The sequence below is a fragment of the Lissotriton helveticus genome, chromosome 2_1, assembly GCF_964261635.1.
Source record: "Lissotriton helveticus chromosome 2_1, aLisHel1.1, whole genome shotgun sequence".
Taxonomy (NCBI): Eukaryota; Metazoa; Chordata; class Amphibia; order Caudata; family Salamandridae; genus Lissotriton; species Lissotriton helveticus.
The window spans coordinates 326,851,213-326,876,715 of record NC_136059.1 but is presented as its reverse complement, the minus strand read 5'-3'; the positions used below and the strand labels follow the sequence as shown (position 1 = coordinate 326,876,715).

General features: G+C 45.6%; 1 protein-coding gene across 2 annotated transcripts in view; it reads left to right on the top strand.

Moving 5' to 3' along the window:
• ADAMTS12 (ADAM metallopeptidase with thrombospondin type 1 motif 12) overlaps positions 1-25,503 on the top strand; it is a 2,873,463-nt gene that overhangs the window by 1,170,460 nt on the left and 1,677,500 nt on the right. For both annotated transcript variants that reach the window (XM_078677277.1, XM_078677276.1), the window contains one exon: positions 17,690-17,833. In XM_078677277.1, the coding sequence (XP_078533403.1) occupies positions 17,690-17,833 (144 nt within the window). The remainder of the gene's footprint in view (positions 1-17,689; positions 17,834-25,503) is intronic.

The following is a 25,503-nucleotide window of genomic DNA, read 5'->3' as shown; positions in this document are numbered from 1 at the left end:
ATGTCTAATGTGTACTAAATGTGTGTTTCTGTGATAATCAGATGGGGCTAGGAAAACTGGTGGCAGTAGGAAGGCAATGTAACATGTTCCATCCCAATCGAGGGGCAGACGAACATATGCGGTCTGACCACACACAAAATAAGAATGACGTGAGGCTTTGAAAATAGATTTCCCACTGTCACTATACTTGACAATAGTAGTACAATCACTATGTCCTACATGTGCGGAACCATTATTTCTGACACATAATTCGCCTTTGACTGGTAGTACTGAAATAGCAGGTAAGTCTGGAGTAGGATCAGACTGGACATTCAGAACCATGAAATTCGAAGAATAATTACCCAAATTATAAACTTCATTTTCTAGATCTAACCCTGTTCTGTGGGGAAGACCTTGCTTGTCTGGAAAACATGTACTATTCAGAAGGGACATATCATTTGAAGATGACGTTAACATGGACCAGGCTCCACATGAACCATTATGTGAAAACGGATAAGGAAACAGTGGCAGAACTCCCTTCGGTGTCTGGAAAGGGGGGAGTCGACCACACACCCAACAATTAGTGGCATTGCTGGTCTGGTGTGAATAATGTAACATACGGATAAATGTATTGTTGCGCATAGCAAGACGATAGGATAGTTCGTGAGGAGGCAGATCACTAAACGTGTGCTCTACTGTAGCATTAGAAAACTTATTTACATGAGAAATTGGAAAACATAAATAAAAGGCATAACTCGTGCAGGTAACCATCAAAGTTAAAAACAATATAAAACTTAGAAAAGCGATACATCGGATAGAGTTTTGACTAACTCTCTCACTATGGGGGTCTATCTCATACATGTCAGATACCTGTCTAACCGTTTCACCCAGGGGGACTTAGACAATTAAACTGGCTGACTTATTTTACTAGACCGAAGCTTCTGTTTATACTCCTGCTGCGGAGTTTTCTCTAACAGGGGATCCTTTGAATCAAAGTCATTAGCGGGACAGTCCTTAAGAATAGTATCTTGGCAGTCTTTAAAATCTTGACAATCCTTGGAAATGTTCTTGGAAACAGTTTTTAGTCGGAGTCCGTGAAATTTCTTGACATGCGACAGGTGCACCCACCCCTTCCTGCCTTCCAACTTGACGGCAGTACGGGTGGTCAAAAGGACTAACTTCGGCTCCTTCCAGCGAGGCTCCAGCGGACTTGAACGATCAAAATTCCTCACAAGGACAAAACATCCTGGAACGATTTCATGTGGTTTCACCTCGGTATTGTCTGGAAATGCAGCAGCAACCTGTGAACGACAAGAGTGTAGGGCAGACATCAAGGAAGCTAGGTAATCTGTCAGCATATTACTGGAAACATCTGTAATACTTCGGGGTCTGGGTGTACCCCACATGTTCGGGGGGCGGCCGAATACGACCTCATAAGGGGACAGACCTGATCTGGAATGTGCGGCCATGCGCATATAAAATAGGGCGACTGGCAGAGCTACTAGCCAGTCTACACCTTTCTCTTTACAGACTTTGGCAAGACGGATTTTTAATGTCTGGTTATGTCTCTCTACGAGACCTGCTGCTTCAGGATGGCGTACACAATGAAACTTCCACTGGTACCCTAACAGAAGGGAAACATGCTTCATGAGTTCAGATGAGAATGGCTGGCCGTTATCAGAATACACGACCCTAGGGAGTCCATAGCGGGGGAAAAATTCACGAACCAACTGCTTGGCAGTGGTCGCGGCTGTGTAATCTGGGACTGGATATGCTTCTGTCCACCTGGACAAAGCGCATACAACTACAAGGACATACTTGAAACCTCGACATCGCTCCATCTGAATATAATCCATTTGGAGGACTTCAAAAGGGTGGTCAGGGGGTTGGAACCCACCTTGTTCCACCGGGACACTTTTACCTGGATTGAACTGGCAACATATCATACAGGTACGGACTTTCTGCTTGGCTGCAGCTCGTAAATGCTTGTTAAACCAAATGTTCTGGATACTGTCTATCATGGCTTTTTCTCCTAAGTGTGCTGGACTATGTGCGGTATTGATAATGACTTGAACCATAGCGTCGGGGAGAAACCATGTGGCTTTTCCCTTCGTCACCCATCCCTGATCTGTCTGGACCCCTCCTTGTTCGGACCATTTCTTGATTTCTTCAGGAGTAGCATGTGACTGGATATCTATGACATCTTGAGTGGGGTCCTTAACTGTCATACATGTAGTTGGATCTGGAGTGTGTGTCAGTGTTGCGTTAACTGGAATGTCTGGAGTCTGGGCTGTAAACTTGGCTGTTCGATCTGCTAGATCGTTACCTTGGGAAATAATGTCAGTGACTTTAGTATGTGCCTTGCACTTCATGATAGCGATAGCTGTCGGTAAATGTATTGCATCTAACAGAGCTTGAATGAGGAGACCATGCTGAATCTTGGTTCCATGAGAAGTCATGAAACCTCTCTCCTGCCAGAGCACTCCAAAGTCGTGTACGACTCCGAATGCGTAACGTGAATCTGTGTAAATGTTAACTTTCAGGTTTTTGGCACGTATGCAGGCTTGGGTCAGAGCAACTAGCTCTGCTGCTTGAGCGGACAGAGTGTCAATACGGTGTGTCTCTATAACTTCAGTCTCAGTAGTCACTGCATACGCGGCTACTAGTTCTCCTGTACTTGTTCTCATACATGAACCATCCACATAAAGTGTCAGGTCGGGATCTGGTAATGCAATGTCTGTCAGATCTTGTCTTGGCTTTGTCATAGTGTTAACAACTTCCACACAGTCATGTGTGGCAGGATTTGAAGTAACTGACGGTAACAGTGTAGCAGGATTTAGAACGTTGCAGCGTCTGATTTCTATGTGTGGCTGGAACAGTGTCAGTTCATAACCTGTTAAACGTGCAATGGTCAAGTGCTGAGTCTGTGTTCGGTTTAAAAGAACTTCCACGGAGTGTGGAACTTGTACTGTCAGGGAATGTCCTAACACTATGGAATCACTTTGTCTGATAGCTAGTGCTGTGGCTGCAACTGACTTGAGGCACGCAGGCAGCGCCTGGGCTACTGGATCTAATGTGCTCGAAAAATAAGCACAGGGCTTGTATTGTCCTGCTTGATCTTGTGTGAGAACAGATAATGCTGTACCATTACGTTCTGTGACAAAAAGTGTAAAAGGCTTACTGTAGTTCGGAGTAGCTAGAACAGGAGCTTGACATAAAGCTTTCTTTAACTCATTAAAAGCAAGTGTATGTTCCTGGGTCCAAGGGAGGACAGTCGATACGGCTGCCTCCTGTGTCGTTAACTGTATCAGTGGCTTGGCTAGAAATGCATACTGAGGAATCCATTGTCTGCAGTAAGAAGTGAGGCCAATAAAAGCTCGTACCTCCTTCTGTGTCTTGGGCTGTGGAAGACTCGCTATTAACTGGATACGGTCGGGTGTCAACTGCCTACCCCACTTGGACAGTAAGTGGCCTAAGTAGATCACTTGCTGGACACAGAATTGAAGCTTCGAAGGGGACACCTTGTGCCCCATCTCGGCTAGGAAATACAGGACTGTAAGTGATGCTCGCTCGCAAGCACGTTCAGAACGGGCTGTGATCAGTAGATCATCGACATATTGGAGCAGGGCAGTGTCAGTTGGCATGTGAATATTGTCTAGTTGTCTCTTAAGTGCTTGACTGTAAATACTAGGACTTTCTGTGAAACCTTGAGGAGCTCGTGTGAATTTATAGCTCCTTCCATTTAAACAAAAACCGAAAAGGTACTGGCTGTCTGGATGAATTGGAACACTGAAAAATGCATTCTTGAGGTCGATTACGGTAAAGAATATTGCCTCAGGATCAATAGCTGTCAACAGAGATGAGATATCTGGAACAACTGGGTACTGGGGAATGATACATTTATTGAGTTCTCGAAGGTCAATCACTAATCGATATACTGGGGGTGCATTTGGATCAGTACGTTTCATGACTGGAATGATAGGAGAATTACATACATTGGAGTCAGTTTCTACAACTACTCCTTGAGCAATGAGCTCGTCAATAATTTTGGATAAGGCTGCTACAGCCTCAGGTGGCAATCTGTACTGTCTGATTCGTGGTAAGACTACACCTTGCTTGAGAGTCACACGATGGGGTGTGATTTGCATAAAACCCACATCAGTTGGACCTTGCGCCCATAGATGCTGCGGAACATTAGACAATCTTGGATCAAAATCTCGTAAAACATAGTGACCCTTGAAGTCACGTAAAAACAAACGTATTCCCTCTGGGGAACAACAAATAACTGCACCTAATTCTTTCAATGTCTTAATGCCTAACAAATTTTCTGGACATGACTTCGTAAGTAATAGATCAGTAGTTCGGGACAATGGACCAACTTCTAGAGTAACTGGCTTTGATATCTCGTTTACAATAGGCTTTCCTGAAAATCCAAGGGAAACATTTCTAGAGCCTGAGAGCGGAGCCCCTGGAACCTCGTCATGACTAATAGTCGTCCTACTTGCCCCTGTATCAATCAAAAACTTTCTGTCTTTCCCTAATACTTGACTGTGAACATAGGGACCTTCTTGATCTACAGGAATCTCGATGAGAGGCAAGCCTACCTCCCTCTCTAGGCTGTTTCATGAATACGCTTGATACTCTGGATACTCTGTCTGTGCATACTGGTACATCTGCTGTGCAACATGCTGTGTTGCCGCGATAGGCTGCGGTGCTGTAACTGTCTGTGGTAACTGGGAAGTCTGTGAAACTTGTTCTTGTCTAGGCGGACGTGGTCTTTCTTTAGTTTTACCAGTGGCTATATTGTGTTTCAGAACTGCACACTCGTTTATAAAATGACCTGGCTGTTTACAGTAATTGCATGTCCCTTTAACGGGAGCTGCAGGATGACTGGCTTGATTCGGACCCCTCTTCTGACTGTCTTGTGGAACAGATTGTGCAACTAGTACTTTCATTTTCGTGTCTTTCATACGTCTTCTCTCGTGTTCTTGCTCTTCCCTGATTCTATTCTGGTGATACTGGAGCATCTGTAACATCTGTGACGGGGTACTAGCTTGCCATGTACTTTCGACTTTCAAAACTCGATTTTTAACTTGTGGACTTGAATTCTCGACTAGTTTAGTAACAAAAAGATGAGGGTATGACTCGCTACTCGTCTTTAAACCACTGTTTATTATAAAACATTTCTCAAATCTAGAATAAAAATCACTAGTGTCTTCGTCTTGTTTCTGTTTACAGGCTGAGATTGCATCCCAGTCTTCCTTTTTCGTGGCTAGTAATCTTGGCAAAACTTGTATTAACAGTTCAGGTAATTCTTTACATTTATCTCCTTGACCGGTACCTGGTACACGTGTATTTTCTTCAGCTTCTAGAACTGCCCAATCTATCTTTTTCTCCCCCACCTCCCATTCTTTCTCCTTGAGTTTTTCATATATGCCCGCGGGCAACAGGACCTTTAACATTTTAATTATATCTGGATACGTGTATTCTCCCATACGGAGCATGTCTTTTAATTCACGGTGGAACCCTGCTGGGTCTTTATCGTGACAGGGAATTAACTTTTTCATCTCTAAGAGTTCCATCTTTGTAATCGGGGTGTAAACAAATACTCGTTGCATTTCACCACCCGCTGTCCTAACTGGGTGTACTTCTCGTAACGGATGCTGTCTGTCTATGTAAAACGGTTTACTTTCCGGAGGTGAGACGTGAACAAAATGCGGATTCAGAAACGTTCTATATTTGTGGCGCTGTTCTAGAATGATACTAATTAAGTCGGTACCTAGACCTCTCCATTTATACTGGAGTAATTCGTTCAGAACATCATGTAACGGACCTGGATCGGAATGCTGACCCTCATACAATGTAATGAGGTGCTGGATCATATACATACCCACCAGTCGCTGCTCGGCTGGGGGCAGTTTCAGAAACATTTGTGCCACTATTTCGTCTGGAAAAGTGGTAGAATCAGTAGTCCATCGAACTGCTGATCGGGCTAGTTCTTGTTCATGCATGGTACTAAGTTCACTATAACCGATTCGTGATTTCAGAATGTGATCGGTAGCTTGAAATACTTGCTCTAGAGAACCTTGTTCTGGTGCTGGAAGAGGAACAGTTTTCTTGTGTTCTAGACGTGAATGTCGGTCAGGAAGTCTAGCTTTACCTACATACGCTATTCTGGCGGTATTCTCGTCGTCTACCTCTTCAGTAGAAGAGTCGTTTTCCTTCTCGCTTACTTGTGCTGCTTTGCGTTTCTCGTGTGCCTCCGGGGTTGCTTTTGGCAAGCCCTCGGCAAGAAGAGGGTACATACCCTTAATAAGGGCATTCCTCTGTCTGTCTGACTGTTCGGTTTTAACTCGTTCACCTATTTCGATTAATTCCCTTTCTTGGGCTCTTTCTGAGGATTCTCTACTTAATTCTGACTTTCTGATTTCTTTTTCGGTTCTTTTATGAGATTCTTTGCGCCATAACTCGATGGCATCTTTCTGTGACTGTCTGGCTTTCTTTTTCCATAATACTTCTTCTACTCGCATGATGCACTCGGCATCCCATGTGCCTGATACAGGCCATCTATATTTCTCTTCTAATTCCTTAGTGTACTCGACCCATAAGTCTAGATATAATATGGCACTTATGCCATGCTTATGATACATAAAATGACCTGGACTGTCCCTAGGTGGGACAGGAACTGCTTCCTCGAGCAGACCTTTTCTAGTTCTTAACTGACGTAATTTTGAGAACAATGGCATGACTGGGCTGTAATCTAGACACAATACGATACACAATGAACACGATAATTACTGAAGATACACCACTTTCATACCACGACATTGAAATACATGAATGACATTTAAAAATAACAGTTCGGACAAAATACTACCTGGAATACCAAAAACAGAATACATGAATTTCTCGAGAACAGAACGGACTAGAACAGAAACTAGATGCACTGCTAAAACAGTACGAAACTTACCGGTCTCATAAAGAGACGCGTCAGGACCCGCATCCACCTAAGTGGACACTTCGTGTTGGATCTGTGTACCCAAACCCACGGACCAGAGACAATGCAATTGACCCTGTCTAGATACTACCCCAGCAACGGTACTCACCGGGCAGCAAGAACGGAAGGCCTCGGACTGGACTGGACTGCTACGACGACGGACGGACTTCGGACTTCTGTTACGGGTGGGCCTCTGGATACCTCGGACCTTGGACTCTCGGCTTGGGCTCTGGTCGGGACTCGCCGCGTTCCTCCACCGCCTCGTCTGGATGCTGGACCGCAACCTCCGTCTCCTCCGTGGGCCTGAGGGATACTTGAAGCAGAAATATCTGCACGTGCACGGTATGGTTCCGTCACGGCTGCAGAGGATCAGGGGGCTTGCGTGGCTTCTCCGGCGCGTGGGGAAAGGGCAAGTCCCTGTTCGGGCGCCATTATGTGGTAAATAAATAATTAAATACCGGTACTATTTTTGACTAGATATATAATAACAGATAGCTCAATAAATAAGAGTCAAGATTCGAGGTAGCTGGAATTTGCAGGTTTTAATCAGGCATAAAGGACAGGAACAGGACAACCTGCACAGGAATAGGATGGCAGCTGCCGGGGGGCAGGATCGGGACAACAGCTAACTTTTAATAACAGTGCACAATATTTATAGTTAAACAATTGCATTACATTCAGTATAGTAGGCGTAGCAGAGGGTGGAGTTCATAGCAGTCGCGAAAGATAAGGCATAAAGTGGGTGGAACAAGAGGCGTATACATAGACATGTGATGTAAACGTAACAGAATATGTCATAAACGGGGCGGAAACATGGAGGGGGCTACCTAAGGAGCCGGGACCTCTGACCTAGTGGTGCGCGCAAGCTGGCAATGACGTGTTACTAGGAGGAACTGGGGGCTATGACTTCTGCGCTAGAAGAGGAGACGAAAGTCTGGAGTGTCAGAGCGACATGTACCTAAACACTATCTAGTATCTGATGTTTAGAGAACATCTTGATAGAATCCAAAAGTTATCAGGGTAAAGGCTAACAGACTCTAAGACTGGTGCATGCATCATTCTATATGTAGTGCGTGTTGAGGAATATTAAATGACCATTAATACAGTATTTCTCTTACATGGAGACGTAAAGGCTAGACGATGACTGAAACTATTGATGCGATTCAGTAGCTTTAGGAATGCAGAGAAGGAGGGCTGGACTGATAACTAGAATCATAACATACTCTTGGCAGACTGGCAGGCAGAGCCAGGCCGAGCCGGGCACTGTGAGGCAGGAAGTAAGTGAAGGGTCAGGGATACAGGTGGGGGCTGTATCGCTCCTCAGCGAGGGTTCAGGAGACAGGAGCTGAATCTGGTGTCCGGGCCCTTTTGAGGCCTAGAAATGGAGACTTTTCAATAAATTAACGTGCACACTGTAAAACGTGGCAACATAACTTTACATAGGCCTAGTACTCGTAGCTTTAACGAGAACTGAAAACTGGCATACTAGAGATGGACACAACTGTAATTGCGTCTTTAATCGATCATGGGGAATACATATTGCATATTAATCATGCACATATAACATAAGATGGGGAACACGTAGGGACACAGAACATGGCAAAATTTACTTTTCCACAGGGCCATTGATGAGCAGAGAGGTCCATGGCAACTTTTGACTGCACTTTCAAAGCATTTTGGATGCCCTTTTGTAGATTTTTGTTTTTAAAAGAACGAGGCTGGAAGCTGAAGGAAAAGCAGGAGAAACTGGCAAGCAGCCTGTTACTTTACATTTAGCTACTGGTTACTAATTACTAGTAATATTTACTATATTGATCTGGGGCTGATGCTTTGATTGTTGTGCAGTGGGGGTGGGAACTCGCGTGGCACCTCAAGCTGCACCCGATCTTGACCAAGCCGCCTGTGCGGATTTCTGCCTCAACATTGGTGCAGTCGTACTAATCTGCCGCTTTCCCCACTGCTGGCTTCTGTGACTCCTGCCCTTTCCGTGGCCTCTCCAGACAGCCCGCTTCCACCCCCACAGCCTCTGAAGCTAAGAGCATTTCTGAAACGGATAACTCTAAGCAAGCACCCAATTCGTCTAAGAATAAATGGGGTAACAAACAAAAAAAAAAAACACAGTCACAGGTGGGTCTCTTCAATTGAAGCACACTGAGAGAAAATACAATTTAAGAAATTGTGACAATATTAGGAAGCCTGACAGGTATCAGGATACTGATATACGTTCTTCTTGTTCCTTTCAGGATTCCTCCCTAAAATGTTCGGAGAGAGACAGACGATCAGAGCACATATTGAAACAGTGAGTCAATTCGAAAAGGGGGACCCATCGCACTTGGACTATATCATTAAACAGAAAGACAAACAAAAGACCTCTAAACCTCAATTTAAAAAGAGGAAGGTAGCGGGGATCAAAATTAGAAATTCCCTGGCTACTGAGTACTCTGGTTTTGAATGGGGAATGGGCAGTGACAATGCTGTACAGCACAGCAGATGACACAAAAGCTTGCCAGAACCTGATGGATTATCTGGCGGTAGTAGCGCTGAGTGAGCATATCACGGTGGAAACAGCTGATACAAGGGTAAGTGTCCCACATCATTTATACAAAATGATGCTTCACATGGAGGGGGACATACCCAGACAAGTGAAGGATCTCTTTTGGGTGGACCTGGCATATAGTTACGATATTCTTTTGGCTGAAAAGGATTGGCCACCTGATTTTTCTTGAAGGCATCCTCTTAAATTGGTCACTGGCTCGCCTTATCGCCCCAATAATCCCTCTCTGAAATGCTTCTGCAGTGCGGTGGTACAGACTAACCGATGTCCCTATCCGTAGGGACAGAATAGAGAGATATGCAATAGAAGTTGTGATTGGACTAGGGACAGAGAGGGATGAGTAGCGTGGTTGACTGTAAATTAAGTTAAGTGCTAATACGAGTCAGCCATTATGTATGCCCCTTTTTCGTTGTCGGTCAAAATTCTGTGTGTCAGGTGATGTGGGCCATTGATGAGCAGAGAGGTCCATGGCAAACCTTTGACTGCACTTTCAAAGCATTTTGAATGCCGTTTTGTAGATGTTTTTTTTTTTTAAAGAACAAGGCTGGAAGCTGAAGGAAAAGCAGGAGAGACTGGCAAGCAGCCTGTTACTTTACATTTAGCTACTGGTTACTAATTACTAGTAATATTTACTATATTGATCTGGGGCTGATGCTTTGATTATTGTGCAGTGGGGGTGGGAACTCGCGTGGCACCGCAAGCTGCACCCGATCTTGACCAAACCGCCTGTGCGGATTTACGCCTCAATATTGGTGCAGTCGTACTAATCTGCCGCTTTCCCCACTGCTGGCTTCTGTGACTCCTGCCCTTTCCATGGCCTCTCCAGACAGCCCGCTTCCACCCCCACAGCCTCTGATGCTAAGAGCATTTCTGAAAAGGATAACTCTAAGCAAGCACCCGATTCGTCTAAGAATAAATGGGGTAACAAACATCAAAACAAAACACAGTCACAGGTGGGTCTCTTCAATTGAAGCACACTGAGAGAAAATACAATTTGAGAAATCGTGACAATATTAGGAAGCCTGACAGGTATCAGGATACTGATACACGTTCTTCTTGTTCCTTTCAGGATTCCTCCCTAAAATGTTCGGAGAGAGGCAGACGATCAGAGCACATATTGACAAAGTGAGTCAATTCAAAAAGGGAGACCCATCGCACTTGGACTATATCATTAAACAGAAAGACAAACAAAAGACCTCTAAACCTCAATTTAAAAAGAGGAAGGTAGCGGGGATCAAAATTAGAAATTCCCTGGCTACTGAATACTCGGTTCTGATTGGGGAATGGGCAGTGACAATGCTGTACAGCACAGCAGAAGATACAAAAGCTTGCCAGAACCTGATGGATTATCTGGCGGTAGTAGCGCTGAGTGAGCTTATCACGGTGGAAACAGCTGATACAAGGGTAAGTGTACCACATCATTTATACAAAATGATGCTTCACATGGAGGGGGACATACCCAGACAAGTGAAGGATCTCTTTTGGGTGGACCTGGCATATAGTTACGATATTATTTTGGTTGAAAAGGATTGGCCACCTGATTTTATAGAGGAGTGCGCAATGGGGGAAGATGTAATTATACCTGCCTTCTCCGACCTCGTACCAGAATCAGTTAAAAATTCATACACGTAGGAGTGGGTGTTAGCACAAGCTCCTGTACTTTACCGCAGTCATGTTGGGTGGGACGATGAGTCACCTCATCACAAAATCCCATTATAATCGATTCCACAACCACAGAGACAATACCCAGTAAGGCATGAAGCAGAGAAACAAGTCAGTGAGATCTTAGATCAACTTGAGTACCAGGGTGTGATAGAGAATTGCAGCTCACCTATGAATAATCCCTTGTTTCCCTAATGAATATTGATAATTCATTTTGTCTGGTGTTAGAATGCAGAGATTTAAATGTTTCCACATGTACATTTGCAGTGCAAATTGCACATAGGGGCTAATTAGGATTGCGGTTTTTCCGCATCCTCCGGGCCGGCGGAAGTGTCCACTGGCCCAGAGGATGCGGAAAAATTGCTGCGGAGCCTTCAAAGACCCCCCGCCAGATTAGGATGGCTGGGGGGTCAGGAAGACCGTCCGCAGCTTTTCCGCCGCGGTCGCCTTCCGACCGCGGCAGAAAAGGTCTAACATGGCTGGCGGTGTCTATCAGACACCGCCAGGCACATTAGGATGTTGGCGGTCCTATGCCTTTCCACGGCGGCATTTCCGCCATGGAAAGGCATACGGTCTTTTCTTTGGGGGCCCGTTGCGGGCCCCCAGGGGTGAAGAGGGGGTGGGGGGTGCACATGGGGGGTACCTATGGTACCCCCCTGCCTTTGCGTGCACGAAGCGGCAGGCACCGCGCGGTGCCTGCCGCTTTGTGCATGCAAATGCACTGCTTTCATTTTTGACATTGCGGCGGGTGCTGCTTCAAGCAGCACCCGTCGCAATGTTAAAAATACAGGATGTGCCCGCCAGGATGGCGGTCACATCCTAATTTGCACGGAGGGACCGCCGCTGCCCCTGCGGATGGTCCCTCCTACTCTGGGGTGGCGGACGGACGCAGGTCCGTCCGCCATCCTAATCGGCCCCATAGTGTTGCACTAATAAATTACATTCAGAGGTAGAATACAAGACAACACTTGATATCTCAAATGGATTTTTTTGCCAAAATATAGCGCCTGGAAGCAGATATCTGACTGCATTCTCGGCGCTAGCGTCCCGGTGTCATTTACCACAGGGGTATAAGAGTAGTCCTGGGCTGTTTTCAGCCAGAGTGACAGAGTTACTTAAACATTTTGATGAGCAGACAATGTGCTATGTATCTGATATTTATCTGACTGACGATGAATTAATGGAACATTTGGCCAGAGTGAACCATTTCATTATTGGGTTCGTTCACCCGGGCCATAAATTTAATTTCAGAAAATTAAAAATAGCCCAACTCAATGTCCTGCTCCTGGGATATGAGATAACAACTGAAGGCAAGAGCCAGCAGCATACTTTTTAGAAAAATGAGCACCACTCCAACCTGAAACATCTCTAAAAAGACTACAATCCATTTTAGGATTTTTTTATATTTTGGCAGGACATACATTTTGGATTAAGCAAAAAGAGTAAAACCTTTCTATGACTTAATTAGACCTGATTTTTCAGTGCATCATTGGACACAGGAACATACAAATATTTTGAGTTCTGTACAAGCTGACATGATAGTTTCCAAACATTTACACACTTGTCCACATAAGTAACCTGGTGATCCGCTTAGTTGCTGGACCAACCGGGTGCACTTATATCACTTTCAATGAAGGTGATACCTTTCCTATAGCATACAAATCACATTTGTATACAAACACTAAAATGGGTTTTGCATCAACTGAAATCATTCTGACAGTGGTACAGACTGCTGTAGTGAGAGAAAGAGCACTGGCTCAGAGTAAGAGCATAATTGTTGTTACCCCAGGCCCAACCTTAGAGGCCGTTACTAAAGATAGCATTCCAAGTGCTAAAGCTTGACATCCAAGATGGATTCAATGGGCTAACTCCGTCACTGCAAAAGATGTAGATAACAGATTTGACTCTACATTACAGACACAAGCATTCTTACAGTACGAACAAGAATATCCTCTGCCGAATGAAATTATGCCTCAGGATCAGTATAAATGTGTCATTTGTACCAATGGATCTGCCCAGCCGGCCGTAGGAACATACACTTCTGTAAAAAGGTTTCATGCATGATGGAAGGTTCCGTGCAGGGAAAACACACACTCATAGGGACTGTACAGTGCAGCTGGCAGAACTGAAGGCCCTGATACTGGCACAGCAAAAATACAGATCGCAAATTCCCCTCACTTATTGTGTGTGATTCATTTTACTGTGTCCAGTATTATAATGAATATCTTCACTCTAGGGCCCAAAATGGATTTCGAGATTCCAAGGTTTGCACAATATTACACAAAATGCTTTGGAAACAGGAGGCAAAGCTGAAAAAAAAGGCTTGTCACAGACTCATGTTATCCACACATTGAGTCATCAGCATGTTGGCGTTCACGTTGAAGTGATTTCAATGGCTAATGAAGCTGCAAAGACAACAGTACCCACTGCTGCCTCTGCACTTCTCTAAGAATAAGTAAGCACAGGTGACTGAGCGAAAGGTTCTGTACTGCTTCCACGATTCCTGTGGTGTTGAAGTTGTCATGTTTAGTGGTTGCTGGAAACCATTCACTTCCTGGTGAGGTTAAGTAGGCTTATGGTGGCACTGTGAGCTAGCTGGTCTATAGGCCAACATATCTGGCGGGGTGTGCAGAATCAGACTTGGGACCAAGCCTCTAGTTTATGTTGTCCAAACAATGTGCAGATCCTGTGGATTAGTAGGAACTACACGACAGAGGTTCATGCAGGAAAATAGCAAGTATACTACTGGAAAATGGAAACATCATGGTATCAAAAAACTTCTAGATACCTCTGAACCAAGCAGATGAGAGGATTGTGTGGATACAATGCATCACAAAAGACAAATGATAGGTAAGAGAATGGCCTCAATTTAGGCGTGAGTGACCAGGGCTTATGGTGAGCCATTAAATCTGAGTGGCCTAGTCTTGCAAATTCTAGCCTCTTATCCAAGGAGATGCACCTTTCCCAGTAACATTGAAATTGATAAAGAGCTAAATATGTAATGGAATAAGACATAATTTCCTAACCGCTAGGATTATTACTTTTGTTCTCTCATGGCACAAAGTAACGGTTGAGGAATTGCAGAGGGTATGGAAACAACCTACTCCCTCAGAAAAGGATGATGTAGAGCTGGCATTATCCAATTTTAACCTTTCGCTTATAGAAGCAATTGATAAGATAGCCCCTTTGAAGCTCCATAAACAATATCCTACTTCCAAACAGGAAGTTTGGTATACTGAAGCACTTAGAGTAGAGAAGCAAGGATGTAGGAGGATAGAAAAGAAATGGAGGAAAACGCAAACAGAGGAAAGTAAGAAGTCATACCATGAGGCTCAATCTAACTACTACAGGAACATCAAACTTGCACGAAAGAACAGCCTTACCCAACAACTTGTAGATCCAGGAAATTCCTCTAAGGAATTATATCAAATATTACAAGCATTTGTAAAACCTGTAGCATGTGAAAGCCCAGAAGACTTTTCCCAACTCCTATGTGACTATATTTCCCTGTTTTTTTTAAATAAAATTAATCTGATTTATGAGAAAATAATGAAGGCATCTGGCCAAAAGAACCAAATGAACGCCATCCCCACTCCTCCTATATTGCCCAAGCAGAGAGATATATCATTAATGGCTTTTCCAGCTGTCAGTGACTCAGATCTATCTCTTCTCTTTAGTCATATAAAATCAGGGTCTCCAGAAGATCTCTTGCCCGCCAAAATAGTTGCCCCCCCTAAGTATCTTACTTGGACCCCAGATTCAGGATATAACAAATCAATCGCTCAGGGAAGGATGTGTGCCCACAGAGTGGAAAAAAGCGGTGGTGAACCCTATCCGGAAGAACACGGCACTTCCCTGGACAAACCTCTCAAACCTACGACCCATCTCCCTCCTGCCATATCTTGGTAAAATGACCGAGAAGTATGTGAACTCCCATCTGTCAAAATACATCGAGGCAGCAGAGGGCCTGGACTTTTCTCAATCTGGGCTCAGGCCCAATCACAGCACCGAATCTGCCCTCCTCTCGGTGACCGATACTATCAGGATGTCACTAGATGGAGGAGCCTCTATGATTCGGGTGCTGCTGGATTTATCCGCTGCCTTCGACACGGTGTCGCATGAAATACTTCTCGGCCATTTGAGGGAGATGGGCATAGGAGGTGTGGCTCTGTCCTGGTTGGAGAGTTTTCTCTTAGGCCGCTCGCAAGGAGTCAGATTGGGCTCCCATCATTCCACCTTAAGGGAGCTCACCAAGGGAGTGCCACAGGGCTCATGCCTAAGCCCCACACTTTTCAATGTGTATGTGGCCCCCTTGGCAGATATTGCAAGAGCATATGGGTTCACCCCGGTGTCATACGCTGATGACACTCAGCTTTTATTCCCCTTCCATACCCTAACTCCCGCAATACAAAAATCTTTTGCGGAAGGTATGAGGGCCATATCGGACTGGATGGCTCTAAATTGCCTCCAGTGCAACGTGGACAAGACGGAGGTTATGCTGTTCGGGGAGGCCACGCTTTTGTGGTCACCAGAATGGTGGCCCCCGGATTTGGGACCAGTCCCTACTCCCAAACAGACGGTAAAAAATCTTGGTGTGCGGCTTGATAAGGCACTTCTGTTTAAAGAATATATCAATCAAGTAGCAGGGTTTCATGTCATCGGACTGCTACGACGTGTCTTTCAATTCCTACCTGACAACTATAGGAAAACTCTTGTCCGGGCACTGGTAACCAGTAGGCTGGACTACTGCAACGGCCTGTTTATTTCGGCAAATGAAGAACAACTACAAAGATTGCAGGTAGTCCAGAATACTGCAGCGAGACTTGTTCTCAATGCTCAGCCAAGGCGTGATTGTCATCCTCTCCTGGCCAAACTCCACTGGCTGCCGGTCAGGCAACGTGTAAAATATAAGATCTGCTGCACAATACATAAATGCCTGTTTGGTATGGAACCTAAGTACTTGAAAGAAAAATTCCATCACTACAGCCCTGGGCGCACGTTGCGCTCTAGTAGCCAGCAATTGATCCAGGTTCCAAGAATTAGGAAGGCTAGGCAAGGAGGCCGAGCTCTTTCCTATAAAGGCCCTATTCTATGGAACGTTCATTTTAAAACAAACAGCAAATTTCTTGCTTTTTAGGAAGAAGTTATAAACACACCTATTCTCGACTCCGTAAGATATTATTCCTTTTTCTTTTCCACAGCTCACTGGTACTATGAGGCCTCCCTGAAAAGCATAAGCGCGGAGATACCCCTACGGGGGTCGAATCCTGCGCTATATAAGAATATAAATAAATAAATTGTAGCATTCCACAATTTTCTCTCATGTTGTATTACAAGAGTTGATTAACCATATGAAGATAATCCCAACCCCACCCAAACATCTTCACTTCTGGCTCTGCTTGTGTGATTGGTGACAGAATAGGCCTAGCTCGGAATGGTATAAGCCTGTTCGACACCAGTATACAGCCTTCGTGGGTGACTGGATGTTAATGAAAACTCTTTACACTATTGAGAGTTTAGCTGTAGCACCTGCCATTGACTTGTTTGTCATTTCAGAAGAAGGCTATAATGAAAACATTATCAAGGTTGACTTAAGGGATGAAATGCTAAGAAAGTAATTATGAGTTACATTTTGCCAGTAGTGTCTCAAGAAATGGCCAGGGTTATATAGGCTGTGAAGGAAGTTGGTCATAAAGGGTATGAAGGAAGTTGGTCATATAGGCTATGAAGGAAGTTTGCGGCACACTACATTAAAATGTCAACCTATTATGTTAGACCTTGTCTTGTAAAGTGAACATGAATGACTAAGTTTCCTATTGTGGTTATATGCAGACCAAATAATAACAGTTTTAAAGGTTTTAGTCTATGATCTCGTAAAATTCTTTGAATATTGCATTGATTCATGCTTATCATTAGTATTTGTTCTTCCAATTCGTTTTATTCTTTATAGTGGCACAGAGAGAATTAGAGCAAAGGATACTTTAGGTACCATTTCACTGTTTCAAAGTGATACAGATGCTTTGAAATGATCATATTGGTATTAGTTTAGTGATACAGCAAGGTAGTGTAAGTTATCCTGCAGAGATATAAGTAGAGAAACAGTCGGAGACAAGTATTTGCATCGCACCCCTTTCTTAATGCCTCATTTCTTATCTTTCCAGCACTTATATTTGTACATAAGCTTACTTATTGCGAACAACACATGTATGTTTACAGCAGTAATTCTGAAGATCCCTGAATATATCTAAATTTCTCAAATCATTGAAACAATGTTAAATGTTTCCCGCTATTCACGTAATTGACTTTGTACATGTAAGGAACACGTTGGAATTAGCGTTGGTGTAATAGCAATACTTTTCATTAGAAAGTCAGAGGAATGAGCCATACATAATACATTGCATGCACTTGGTCTGGGGATAAACCAAAAGCACACAGAACGGACGAGAGCATCTTTTAGCATGCCCAGCAAACACTAACTGCACGGCTTGCCTCCTCAGCTTCGGAATCCCGCACGACGGACAAGGCAATGACTGCGAAGTTAATGGAAGACATCCTTACATCATGTCCCGCCAGCTCCACTACGACACGTCACCACTCACCTGGTCGCACTGCAGCAAGGAATACATCACGCGCTTCTTGGAGTGAGTACATCTATCCTAAACTTGTTTGATGGAGGGGCACTAATAATGCTCTTCACAAATATATTATTTTGCGCACTGATGATATAAAGAACAACTAAGAAATTAATATAGAATCTCTTCCACGTAAACAACATATTGCGTCAATTATAAGTAGGTTAAATAATTGCAAGCGCTGCCCAAACCTATGTCTGTACAGGGATTGTAAACTGTTTGAAGCTCGCCTAATGTTCACAGTATTACAGAGCTACGTATCGATAGGTCAAACCTATCGATATATAGATATATAATGCTGGGTTAATGTCTGGCCTTGCGGATTTTGAGGAGGTAGAAAGAACCAAAATCTGCACTAATTATCACACCTGTAACATATGGTATAGGATTTTATTGGATGTGATACTAATCTGCAACTCCTCTGGAGCACTCCTATCTGGACCGAGAGGTCCTCATTTCGAACGAAGGGATAGTCGCTATGTTATGCTATTTGGATTTGTAGACTGCGAGTTCTCACCATCAGGGTGTGCAGGCGCAATCCCTATGCAAACACAACCTTTCATAGAGAGCAGAATAACAAGTTGTGCGATAATTATCCCATCCTCACAGTTTTCCTATAATACATTTCGGCAGGTCAAAACTGTTGAAAGTAATCAGGGGAAAAGCCCATCAAAAAAGGAAAGAAATGCAGAATTCAGTGTTTTAAATATATAAAGGTATAACCGGGTGATACCCTTTCACCTTTATTTGTTCGTAAACATAGTGGCCTCACTCTGTTTCTTCTCTTTATTTGCCCGACCCTTTACCACCTGACTGTTCACCCAGTGCAATAATTGTGAGAGTTTATAGTTCTCTTTCTGCCCCTTGTCATGGACTATTTCTAAGTTCATCTCTTGTCACAAGATCACTCTTGACATATAAATCACCCTACGTTGGTAGGCTATGTTGGTTCCATCAACTGAAGCCTGGGTACAGTATTCCCGGCATGACATATTTCTTGTACATTATTGTTGTCATTGGGAAGGGTATGCCACTCTGTTTGTTAAAGAACTAATTGATCACTTATTCTGATACAGAAGAATCATGTCAAGGGTGGAACCTTACCCACATGGAGACACCATGCCGCAGACTACCTTAGCATTGAAAGCAGAAAGTCGAGTCAGTCTACTCTTTCTGTAGGAAGAAAGTGGGGTTTATGCTCACATGTGGAGTGTGACATAAACAGATTGGAGCTGATGTTGAGTGATAGGGAGGTGAAATGCTGCCCCATATTTGCATTACTATGAGCTATTAAATGCCCCAATGCTGGTGACCAGCTGCTGGTCTGTGTCGCCACGCTGCTTTCCATAGTATGCATGCTTGATACCACCAGTATATAATGCTTTGATGGGAAAAAGCTGTGGATGGAGTAGGGGTGACACTACGTGAAGTTGCTGTGCACAGGTTGTCCAGTGGAATGTGGATGTTGCATGGCTTATGATAGGCTTATTTCTCTGATTCTGTTCCAAACCAAGCTGATTCAAAGCTATGTCAACTCCCAGCTAACATCTTATCTAGGAAAGGGCCTCCTACTTAATGGTGTCCAGGCAGGTTTCAGATCATTTTAGATCACTGACACTGCCCTCTTTGCTGTAGCTGAGGATATTAGAACCATCTTGGATCAGTGCGGCTCAGCGGCCTTGATCCTATTGCACCTCGCTGCAGCTTACGATATAGTTGCCAATCCTGTGCTTATAGATAGGTTAGTGAGTAATGGGGTCTCTGGTTTGGCTTTGATCATTTCTTTCAGAAAGATCTAATTGTGTGGTTTTATCTCCTTTTTCATCAGTTGACTTTAGTTTCCCCTACGGGTGCCACAAGGATCTTCCTTGAGCCCTACGTTATTGAATGTATATATGGTCCGCCATGCCGCTCTGATGAGATAGTTTGGTTTCTCCTGCATGGCATACATGAATGATGCCAAAGTTGTCATCTCATTCGCTGACATTCTGGGCAAAACTGAGATTAATTTCTCCACTTGTATGCTGGGTACTTTTAATTAGTGATTCAAAGTTTTTTTAAGCTCAATGCAGAGAAAACCAAAATACCCCTAAAACCATTAGCTAGTGTTTTAAGTGGTGTTCCGAAGAATTTGGTCCTTACCCTCTTCCCAAGTCTGTGCCAGATATCTGAATGTGTTGTGTGGCACTGATCTTTCGTTTGCAGCACAAATCACTCTGTTAGTATCTATCAGCCTGATTCATGTACGGGCCGTTTTGCGTGTCCCTAATAGCGATTAATAGCGACTCGCTATTGAGGAAACGCAAAACGGCATTCATGTACTTTTCGGGAAAAAAATAGCGACTCGCACGCGGGCGCTAAAGCCGTTAGCGACCTACAAAAAACGCAGAAAAATCGCTATTTCCGGCCACCTGCGAACGGGATTGCGACTCGCAATCCCGATCGCACGTGATTGCGACTCGCAATCCCGATCGCACGTGATTGCGACTCGCAATCCCGTGCGATCGGGATTGCGAGTCGCATTCTCGCGGGATCTGGAAAACGGGAAGACGCATTCCGAGCACCGTGATGACATCACAACCAGGAAGCAGCCAAATCCCACCCCCAAACACCACAGTGACGCTATCATTGGAGTGTTGACGACGGAAAGCTGCCGCTAAACCTCCGTTAGCGACTCCCGATTCTGCCGAAATTGCGACCGCCATGTCCGACGAACCTCTCCCTGGCCCCAGCACCAGCGCTGGCCGCAAGCGCAAACTAAAGTTCTCCGAGCAGGAGCTGGAGAACCTTATAGAAGGGGTGGTGGCCAACCACGACCAGCTGTTTGGTGCCAACTCAAGGAGGGTCCCAGAGCAGGAGAAGCGGAGGATCTGGGTGGGGATTGCCTCCAGCGTCAACTCTGTGGGCGTTGCGGACAGGTCGTTGGAGGAGCTGAAAAAGCGGTGGTACGACCTGCGGGGGCGTGCCAAGGAGAGGGTGGCGGAGCGCCTTGGTGAGGCATCAGGCACCGGAGGTGGTGGACCGACTGTCCCACCCAACACCCCCCTGGAGGACCAGGTAGAGGACACCTTGGAGAGGGAGGCGTGTGTTGGCGTGACCCCTCTGGACTCCTCCCGCCCCACCCAAGACACCCAAGGTAAGTGGCATGCGACTGCGACCCTGTCCCCTATGACCGCCCCTGACCAAATAGGCTCACTCATTGGCCCTTAGTCATGCCTATGTTGTGCATCAGGAAATGCCCTGAAGCATTGTGGGAGACGTAGTATGTCCACAATGTAGTAGTAAACAGGAAATTGGGGCCGGTAAGCCTCAGATTTGAGTGCACTGCAAATGCCCGATAGGCGTATACAGACGTAGTCAAAATTTAGTCCTTTTATTATGGATTTCTTCAACATATTTCTCATTTGTACTGGTTGCATAGTAGACAGTTAAAAGTATAAATGCTTTTACATGGCAGCTGTGTATCAACCTCTTGCTGTCATATGCTCCTACTTTTAAACACATCTTTCAGTGACTTCTTTTTCCCAATGCATTTCGAGCTTATGTTATAGCTCTTCGTCAGGGGATCACTATAAATTTAAGAAAACGTAAATGTTAGAATTTAACATGGCCCAACCACATAACAATCAATTTTGAGAAATCTTTAAACTGTTCGACAGTATCCCGCTATGCGCCTTGGCGCTACGAATTTACACATGAACAAAACAAACATCATCGTGCATTTCCTTGGCTGTTGTTAACCATTTTATATCATAATCTGCTGTAAATCGAGTTAACACGCGTACATTTCTTCTCAAAATTGATTGTTATGTGGTTGGGCCATGTTAAATTCTAACATTTACGTTTTCTTAAATTTATAGTGATCCCCTGACGAAGAGCTATAACATAAGCTCGAAATGCATTGGGAAAAAGAAGTCACTGAAAGATGTGTTTAAAAGTAGGAGCATATGACAGCAAGAGGTTGATACACAGCTGCCATGTAAAAGCATTTATACTTTTAACTGTCTACTATGCAACCAGTACAAATGAGAAATATGTTGAAGAAATCCATAATAAAAGGACTAAATTTTGACTACGTCTGTATACGCCTATCGGGCATTTGCAGTGCACTCAAATCTGAGGCTTACCGGCCCCAATTTCCTGTTTAGTATTTACCCACGCGGTCCCAGGACAGACCGCTAATTGAGTGCACGCTGAACATGTGAAATCGCAAATAATGGCACAAACAGTATTGAAAATGGAGTGCGCTTGGATCTTTTCAAGTTACTGATATACACAATGTAGTAGTACCACAATGCGGCCAGAAAGGTTCCAAAGTGCGCAAATCCACAGCCATCCAGGGAATGACACCCAGCATGCATGTAAGATCTGCACGTCTGACAGTCACATGCACCTAATGAGTATCCACTTACCCTCACAGGTGCGGATGATAGCAGTGACAGCGAGAGGCTGCTGATCGATGAGGAGGCCCAGGAGGAGGAATCCCTACCCGATACCCAGCCACCAGCCCCTGCCGCTGCGCAAACACCAGCAGCCAGGCCCCCCACCGTACCTGCTGCAACATCTGCAGGCCCACTGGCTGCCAAGACCAGAGCCCCCACCTTACCTGCTGCAACATCTGCAGGCCCACCGGCTGCCAAGACCAGAGCCCCCACCTTACCTGCTGCAACATCTGCAGGCCCACCGGCTGCCAAGACCAGGCCCCCCACCGTACCTGCTGCAACATCTGCAGGCCCACCGGCTGCCAACACCAGAGCCCCCACCAATGTGCCTCCAGTGCCTGCCGCACCTGCAACACCAGCTGCTACAACACCTGCAGCACGTCCAACAAGATCTGGGCCAGCCACATCCGCTACACAGCGGCACAACAGCAGGAGGGGCAATGGGCATCTCCATGCCTGCATGAGCGTGGAGCGGCGCATGCTCCGAATACACCAGCGCCAGTCGCAGCAGCAAGGAGCCATCCAGCTCCAGCTGCATAAGATTGGCCGCAATGTGGCGGGAGTCGGCGAGCGGATGGACCGCATGACGGCGGCCATGAACCGCATGACGGCGGCTATGGAGGACAATACTGCAGCGCTGGTGAAGCACCGCAGTGTTGCAAGCAGGCGCCACCACCAGCTGCTGAGCCGCCTGTCCACCTATAGTCGCTCCAATTATGTGTCAGCAAATGCCACCACCCAGCTGGCGCGGCGCTCGTTGACCCAGCAGCACCAACTGGTCCAGTGCTGCGAGGACATTACCCGGGTGCTGGAGCACTTGACCACCGCCGTCACCGCACTGCATGCACCTGTGCTACCGGCCATTGTGGGGGGAGACGATGCGAGTGAGGGTGCCTCGAGTGTCAGCAGCCACTCTGCCACGCAGGCCCCCCACCTAGGCGCAGCACCAGGGCTACGCCTGGTACAGCTGCCCAGGATGAGGAAGAGCCTCACAGACGCCTGGGAATTGTGCGCCGGAGGCGCCAATGACATTGTGTCAGGGACACAGGCGCAGGCTGAAGCTAAGCCTGCCATGAACCGTCTCATGCAGTATGCAGGAATACTGCATTTTGTAAATAGTTGTTACCATGACCCTTTTTTCTTGTGAATCAAACAAATACATTTATTTTGCTGCACACAGCGCGGGGACACGCCGGGAGGCGTCACCAGGCGCTTTACAAGCTCCTTTAAACTTAAACCTTTAAACACATTCGCCTTGTGTAATCATTACATTTTGCATGCAATTGTGATATGTGGGGTGGGGGAAGGGGGTGGGCTAGAAATTGTTAGCTGTGATGTGGTTGCGACGTCTGTGGCCTTCAGCTGGGTTCTCCCCGCGTGCATGGTGCGCATGAGCTGGTGGCCGGTCGTCCCCCTCAGATTCACTGCCTGATATGTCAACTGGTATCCGGCGCTTGGTTGCAATGTTATGAAGCATTGCACAGACAGCCACAATGCGGCAGCACGCTGCAGGACTGTAATACATGGCCCCACCTGTCTTGTGCAGTATACGGAACCTGCTCTTGAGCAGGCCAAATGTCCTTTCAATACAGTTCCTTGTCCGGATGTGCGCAACATTGTAGCGGCGTTGCTGAGGTGTGGCAGGGTTGAGGTAAGGGGTCAGGAGGTATTCCCGTAGGGCGTAGCCACTGTCACCTGAATGAGAGGAGCAGATGTTGATTGCCTGTGCAGCGCAGTTACTTCATAGCAATGTGACATTGTCGACAAAGTGTACTTACCAAGTAGGTGTCCTTCCCCAAACTCTCCCCTGATCAGTCGTGTGTGGAGTCCGCTGTGCCTGAAGATGAAGGAGTCATGGGTACTCCCTGGGTACTGGGCCACAATGTCAGTGATGATGGTCTTGGCATTGCAGACCATCTGTATGTTGAGGGAGTGGTAGGACTTCCTGTTGCGGTACATATACTCCGTGCCAGCTGGTGGGCAGATGGCGACGTGGGTACAGTCTATGCAGCCGAGGACATGGGGAAAATGGGCAACATTATAAAATTGTAGTTTTGTCAGGTCCAATTCCTGTTGGCTCGTGGGAAATGTGATGTGCCGGTGGAGCTGGCTGAGCATGGCGTCAACAAAAGTGTGGAGGCAGCGTGACATGGTGGGCTGGGATATCCCCCCAGCAGCGGCTACTATGCCCTGGAAACTGCCGGAGGCCAGGAGGTGCAGGCTGCACAATACCTGCACATGTGTGGGCACAGAATTGTTTCGCCTTGTTGGGTGCTGCATGATGGGGTCGAGTTCTTGTATCAGCCAGGTGATCATTTCCCCATTCAGCCTGTATTTTGCATAAATCTGTTCTCTGGTTTGGCCCAGCAAGGTGACCCGCTGCCGGTAAATCCTTGCCTGCCTCATGCGTCTCCTCCGTGCTGCTCGCTGTAGCCTTCGCCGCCTCACCACCATGTACATCCCAGGCATTGTGGAACGCCTAATGCTGCTGCTGAATGTCCTTATGTGTGATTGGTCAGGCCTGGACCTGTTGGTGATTGGCTAACAGTTTTTCAAATTTTGGTTAATCATGGCTTTTATGGTTACCACCTGCTTTGAGTTGTCCTTAAATTGCGCCGCGCAAACGTGCGATTTAGCGCTTTTTCGCTAATGTATTTCTTTCATGAATGCCGATTGAGACAATATTGCGTTTCGCTATTGATTTCGCAGATTCCGTGGTTGGTCGCTATTTCCGTTTCGCTATTGCTCGACTTCCCGGAGTCTGCGACTATTACAGTGTAATCGCTATTCCGATCGCTATTATTTTTTAGCGATTTCGCTATTTCGTACTTGAATGCCGATTCCGTGTTTTGCACCCGCAATTGCGTTTTCGCAGCCATTGCGGGCGCTATTTCGCTTCATGAATCAGGCTGTATGTATTTTACCTTGCTTTGAGCAATCTACAAAATTCTTCCAAATTTGCCTAGCTCTGCTTGCAAAACTATTTCTTCTCGCCTGGACTATGCCAATGCTTTATATTTAGGTCTGCCAGCTCACCCTCTTGACAGTCTTCAAATAAGACAGAATGTGGCAGCTCATACCATTCTAAATCTCTCTCTCTCAGAACTTTGGTTACATTTTTACTTGCTACACTTCACTGGCTACCTACCTGGCAGAAGTGTGTTTTTAGGGCATTGTGCCTGGCTTTCAAAGCCATACAGATTATCAGCCCTGCTTATTTGTCTTAAAAACAATGAT